This window comes from Acanthisitta chloris, unplaced genomic scaffold (genome assembly GCF_000695815.1).
Source record: "Acanthisitta chloris isolate BGI_N310 unplaced genomic scaffold, ASM69581v1 scaffold19469, whole genome shotgun sequence".
NCBI classification, from domain to species: Eukaryota; Metazoa; Chordata; class Aves; order Passeriformes; family Acanthisittidae; genus Acanthisitta; species Acanthisitta chloris.
Genome location: NW_008691043.1, coordinates 1 through 6,718, shown reverse-complemented (window position 1 = coordinate 6,718; position 6,718 = coordinate 1). Strand labels below are relative to the sequence as shown.

At 54.5% G+C, this 6,718-nt stretch overlaps 1 protein-coding gene across 1 annotated transcript; it reads left to right on the top strand.

Moving 5' to 3' along the window:
- Positions 1–817: 817 nt before the first annotated feature.
- RPL13 (ribosomal protein L13) lies at positions 818–5,437 on the top strand (the record flags this gene model as incomplete). Its single annotated transcript, XM_009082092.1, has 4 exons — positions 818–959; positions 2,347–2,520; positions 4,236–4,292; positions 5,238–5,437. Coding segments are annotated over 4 exons (532 nt in total), but the record flags the coding sequence as incomplete, so codon positions are not given.
- Positions 5,438–6,718: the final 1,281 nt, after the last annotated feature.

The window sequence follows — 6,718 nt, the reverse complement described above, 5'->3', positions numbered from 1 at the left end:
GCTCGCTCGGGGTTTGTCAGAGTCTCCGCTCCGTCCCAGCTCCTCCAGGCGCAGCCAAGTGATGAGACGTCTCCGGAATCGCTGCACCTCCGTGATGATGCTCTTGAACCCTTGATCTCTGATGGCCGCGACCGTTCCTGGGCAGTACATCCAGCCTGGTTTCTGCGGGATCGCAGGGTGGGAGTGGCACATCTGGCAGAGATGAGGTGTCCTGAGGGCTGTCCCATGGATGGGGCCAAGGAGAGCAGTAGCACCTGCATTGTATTAGCCATGGTGTGGCAGCAGGACCAGGGCAGTACTTGTCCCTCTGTGCTGTGGGCACAGGTGAGGCCACACCTGGAATTCTGGGGACAGGTTTGGGCCTCTCTAAGATAGAGGGGCTGGAGGATCTCCAGGGGAGGGAATGGAGCTGGGGAATGGTGTGGAGCACAAGGAGTAGCTGTGGGCCTCAGCCTGGAGAAAAGGAGGCTCAGGGGGAACCTTCTGCTCTCTACAACTCCTTGACAGGAGGTGCAGCCAAGTGGGGTTGGGCCATGTTCCCATTAGACAGATACAGAGCAAGGGGAACCAACCTCAGGCTGTGACAGGAGATGCTTAGGGTGGATATTAGGGAATATTTCTTTATGAGAAAGGTTGTTAAACATTGGAGTGTGCTAGCCAGGGGGGTGGTGGAGTCACCATCGCTGGAGGTGTCCAGGGAACGACTGGACGTGGCACTCAGTGCTCTGGTCTAGTTGCCAAGGTGGTGGTGGGTCACACGTTGAACTGGATGATCCTGGAGGCCTTTCCCACCCTGACTGCCCCTGTGACATTCCAGGAGGAAGGCTCGGCAGGCCAAGGCTCGCCGCATTGCCCCCCGGCCCGTGGCTGGGCCCATCCGGCCCATCGTCAGGTGTCCCACCATCAGGTACCACAAGAAGGTTCGTGCTGGCAGAGGCTTCAGCCTGGAGGAGCTTAAAGTAAGTACAGAGCATTGATCGAAGTGAGTGGACTTCCAGTCTGAGCTCAGTTGCTCATCCTGTCCTGCTGTCAGTACCTCAGCCAGAGGAGACCGAGGCGTTCCTGCTCTGGGAGCAAGGAAACACTGGGATCACCTGGAACTGTGCAGTGAAAGATGCTTTGAAGGGTGAATGTCTGCTTGTCTAGTCAGACTGGCACTTAAAATTCCATTCAAGTCAGACTGAAATAGGGGAAATGTAGGTTGGATTCATGGAAAGAAATCCTCTCTGTGAGGGTGGTGAAGCTATGGCACAGGTTGCCCAGAGCCGCTGTGGCTGCTGCATCCCTGAAATTGTTCCAGGCCAGGTTGGATGGGGCTTGGAGCAACCTGGGCTAGTGGAAGGTGTCCCTGCCCATGGCAGGGGGTGGAATGGGGTGAGGTTTAAGGTTCTTCCAACCCAAAGCACTGCATGACTGTATGAAAATTGGATTCTGGAAGAGCCTTGAGTCTCCTTAACTTCTTCTTATGGGGAGGGGAAGATTAATATCTTAATTAACTTCTTTTCTTTTTTTCTGAAACACTTTTCTGCCAATCCTAACTATTTTGGCCAATGTGTTTGTGTTGTGACTAAGTAAACTGAGGTCAGCTGACTTCTGAGAGCATCGGGGTGGTTGTACCAGGAGGAGCCTCCTGGAGCAGCTGGGGTAGTTGGTGTAGGAGCACTTCAACTCTGTGGGAGGTGTTTCCTGTACTCCATTCCTTCAGGAAAGTGTCCTGTACCCTGCCCAGGTGTGCTGAGTGGTTCTGGGCTGTGGTGGTCTGCAGGGACCTCCCACCACATATCTGAGCAGTGGGCAGGAGCCACATCAGTGCCTGCTGGCAGCCACCAGCCACCCCTGTGCATGGTTCAGTACCTAATTAAAACATTCATCACTGAAATTGGGGCACTGAGGCAGGAAAATAGCTCTTGTGGGAGTCAAAGCTTCATTACTTTGCTGTTCTTTAGTCTCTGGGTGATAGTGGAACAAAGCAGGACACAGCTGTTTGTCTTGGAACTGAAATGAGTTTGGTGTTTAAGATGGGTAAAAAAGTCCTTATTTAACAGAGCTCCGAGTGAACCAGTTCTGCATGTCCTGACTCACAGATGTCTATGTGTATCCAAGCTTAAATCTCCCCTCAGGGGTTGCACTTTGCTATCCTGAGGAAATCCACCTGCAAAGATGAAACCCTGAGGAGCATTTTAAGCAGTAAGATACACGAGGACACACTTTGGGGGTAGTGCTGTCGGTCTCTCTGTCAATGCCAGCCTTCCCCAGCCCCTGCAGCCCCTGCTGGCTATGCTAGGCCCCCTGTGTGTCTGCTGTTGGGAGCTGTGGGATGCTGACACCACTCCCTCTCCCCGCCAGCTTGCTGGCATCAACAAGAGATTCGCACGGACGATCGGAATCTCTGTGGATCCGCGGCGCCGGAACAAGTCCACTGAATCCCTGCAGGCCAACGTGCAGAGGCTGAAGGAGTACCACTCCAAGCTCATCCTCTTCCCGAGGAAGCCAGCCATGCCCAAGAAGGGAGACAGCTCTGTAAGTACTTGACTGCTGGGAATGTGTCACAGGGGCTGGTTCCAGTCCGGGTTTGGGAGATTTGGTGCTGAGCCCATCCTGGTGCTGTGGGGTGCAGGCAGGGATTGCTGCTGGACCTGCACACTGTCCCAGGGGCCAGAACACACATCCTGTGAGGAGAGACTGAGGGACTGCAGGGGCTCAGCCTGGAGAGGCGGAGGCTCAGGGAGCCTTAACAGGAGGTGCAGTCAGATGGGATCAGGCTCTTCTCCCAGGGAACAAGGGACAGGATGGGAGCAAACAGCTTCAGGTTGTGCCAGGGGAGGTTCAGGTTAGATGTCGGGGAGTATTTCTTAATGGAAGGGGCTGTCAGGTGTTGAAAGGGGCTGTCCAGGGCCGTGGTGAAGTCACCATCCCTGAGTGAATGTGGTACCTTGAGCACATGGTTAGTGGTGTTTGGTTCTGGGCCTGGCAGGGTCCAGTCTCACAGGGCTCTCTGGGTCAGGGTATTGCTTCGGGCAGCCTTTGGCTGAGGGACTGCAGACCTGTCTGGGGACTGATACCTGTGACTCTGATCCTTCTCCAGCCAGGTGGGATGTAGTTCAGGGAGCTAAACTGTCAGAATGGCTGAAAATCCCACCTGGAGTCAGCCTTGCCAGGACAGGCTCTGTGGGCAGCTCTGTGGAGCTGTGTGCCAGAAAGGCTCCAGAAGGTGTTTGCTCTTGACATTCAGAAATGGTTTCATTAAAACCTCTCTGAGAGCAGAGTGGAGCTGTGTTCCTTGGCTGTGCCAGTGGTACATACGCACCTCCTGTGGGGCCCTGCGAGCCACCAGGCAGCACTGCTCCAACTGTCCTCGAGCTTCCAGTGTTGGCTCTGAGCTGCTAACCATGGTGGAGCCCTTGGAGTGGGGAGGAAAGGCCTTGAGCTTCCCTACCAGTTCATGCAGGTCTGAAATACTGGTTCAGATGTGTTTGCTAGAAGTAACTATATACAAAATAAACCTTCAGTCTTTTTTTGCTTGATGCCATAGTGTTAGAGGAAGCTGGAATCAGCTTAGGAGGAGTCACTGGGGAATGTGTTGGGTATATATGAGCTGGAGGGGCTCAGCCTGGGGAAAAGGTGATTCAGGGGGAACCTTCTGCTCTCTACAGCTCTCTGATAGGGGGTGCAGCCAGCTGGGGCCAGGCTCTGCTCCCAGGGAACAAGGGACAGGACAAGGGGAAATGTTCTCAGGTTCTGCCAGGGGAGGTTCAGGTCAGACATCAGGAGGAGTTTATTCATGGAAAGGGCCATCAGGGATTGCAGTGTGCTGCCCAGGGAGGTGCTGCAGTCACCACCTCTGAGGGTGTTCAAGGGCTGGACTCAGTGTTCTCCTCTAGCTGACAAGGTAGTGATGGGTCACAGGTTGGACTCGATGGTCTTGGAGGTCTTTTCCAACCTGAATGATTCTGTATCAACCTGAAAGTGGCACAGTTGGTGTCAGAGCTTTACCAGCTGGCAGGGGCTGCTGTTCCTCCGACCGGATCCAGGCACAACGTGGGTTGTCCTGCATGTCTGTGCCAAACCCTCCTCAAGTGTTGGATTCATTACGGTTTGGTGTTAAACCTCTCAGCAGGATCGTTAACACCTCGTTTCAGCTGGGTACCTGCCTGCGGGCCCTGCTATAACTGAGGTTTTACCCTGAGAAGTTTAAGTTTTGTGATTTTAACACTTTCTGTCTTCTCTTTGCACAGCCAGAGGAGCTCAAGATGGCCACGCAGCTCACAGGACCTGTTATGCCCATCAAGAATGTAAGTGTAATTAAATCCTGCTCCTTGTGTGACATGATTGAGATGAAACTCTGTGGAGAGAGTTCTTTCCTTGCTGACGCCACTGAGGGTGTCTGTCTTCAGGCACTGCCCATCCTGGATCATACAAAACCCAGGAATAAGTCTTTGAGAGAACTCAGACCTGTGAAATTTGGGGCAGTTTGAGTTGTAGCTGGATTGGGGGTATACAGGCAGGTTCTGTGGTCACTGCTTGTTCCTAAATCCTTACTGTTTGTCCCCAAACCATCTCAGTTACCCAGATCTCCTGTTGATAGTACCACAAACCCTAACAGGAGGTGCAGCCAGGTGGAGGTCAGGCTCTGCTCCCAGGGAACAAGGGGCAGAGTGAGAGGGAACAGTCTCAAGCTGTACATGGGGAGGTTTAGATTGGATATTAGGGAAAATTTCTTCATGGAAGTCCTTCATTCTGTCAGGAATTGGAAGGGACTGCCCGGGGAGGTGGTGGAGTTACCCTCCCTCCCAGGGAACAAGGGGCAGAGTGAGAGGGAACAGTCTCAAGCTGTACATGGGGAGGTTTAGATTGGATATTAGGGAAAATTTCTTCATGGAAGTCCTTCATTCTGTCAGGAATTGGAAGGGACTGCCCGGGGAGGTGGTGGAGTTACCCTCCCTAGGGAGGGATTTAACAGCTGTGTGGATGTGACACTTGAGGGCGTGATGGTGGTGTTGGTCTGATGGTTGCACTCTTAAAGGTCGTTTCCCGTTAACAACTCTTGATTCCATGAAACCTGACTCACATTTCCCATGGGGCTTGCTTTCATCCCCAGTCCATTGTTCTCGGCGCTGACTGGAGCGCAGTGCCTGTGCAAAGGCCAGGAGCACTCTGCTCCCGCGGGGGATGGATCCCTCCCAGCCTCGGATCCAGGCCCTGCAGCACCTCCTGACTGTCTGCCCATCTCTCCCCAGGTGTTCAAGCGGGAGAAGGCTCGTGTCATCACGGATGATGAGAAGAACTTCAAGGCCTTTGCCAGCCTGCGCATGGCGCGGGCCAATGCGCGCCTCTTCGGCATCCGCGCCAAGCGCGCCAAGGAGGCAGCGGAGCAGGACGTGGAGAAGAAGAAATGAACTGTTACCCCCAGAGCTCTCAATAAAAATCCCTAGAGAGATCAGTGTACTGTGTTTGTGGGGCACATGGATCCAGCTGTGCTGCCCCTGGGGGTCTGCCGGGATGGGAAACCTCGTCTGCTGAGATTGGTGTCTCCAAAATCCCCTGGAAGCGAGTGAAACACCTGCCTTGTGCCCACTCCTGCCTTGTCTGCAGTCTGGGCTTCCTCCTGCCCTGGCTCTGAGGAGCTTTGGGGGTTCCTGCTCCATGCCAAGCTCTGTCTGCTCCCCTTTCCCTGCCTTCCATGCCAGTATTCCAGCTTTAATGATTTCCACACCTCTGTGAGGCAGAGCAGGAGAAGGTGAGGTGGTGTGGGTGTGGCCCATGGATGCTGGGCGGTGCTGCCTGTGCACCAGTGCTTTCCCTGCTTTTGGAGGGCCACAGGTGTGTCCCAGCCCCTCAGCTGGACTGGGATGGACAGAGTCCCAGGGCTGGAGGCTGCTGCCCTCCCATCATGTCTTCCCAGCCCTCAGCTCAGCAGCTGGTGCTATTCCTGGGGTCCTTCCAGCCATTTCTTCATGGCTTTAAAGGCCACCTACGTGTGGCACTTGACATGGTTTGTGGTGGCTTCTGCAGTGCTGGGGGAATGTTTGTAATTTATGATCTCAGGCCTTTTCCAGCCTAAAAGGTTCTGTGATGCTTCAGTCAAGTGGCTCACAGAGGGGCCCAGCCCTTCCCTGGAAAAGGGCTGGGGTAGCTCTGGCCCATCCTCGTGGCTGCTGGGGGTCCAGGACAGGCAGAGCCTGTCATAGGGAGCTGATTAATTCCAGGGCTGTGTCGGTGGGATTGGAACTGCTCCAGGAGGGCTCATCCAGCCTGTTGCTGCCTCATCGGTTCTGGGACTGTCCTGCAGCCTGGCTATGCTGTGGTTCTCTGTGCCAGTATAATGGAGTTGTCTTCATTAGCAGGTTGGAAACAGAAACTCAGGGTTGGGAAGCTTTCACAGCTGGATGAATCTTGGGCTGTTCACACAGGCAAGAGGTGCTCAGTGTGGGGCTGCCTGTGCTATAGCTGCTGACACTCCAGCCCCTCGGCCCAGACCTGATGTCCCACCATGGGTTGGTGTCTCCTGCCCCACTAGGCCTTGCTGGGGGCTGCAGGGGGGAGCAGGAAGGAACGTGGCCTATTTCTGCCAGGCAGGCTGGGGATTAGCTCCCACAGCCCAGGCCCGGCGGTGCCCTCGTGCTTATTAGCCCTATCTGCATTTTAATCCCTCCAAATTTGGGCTAATTACATCATCTTCCATAAAGCTGAGCTGACAGTGCTGCAGCGCTGGGGGGAC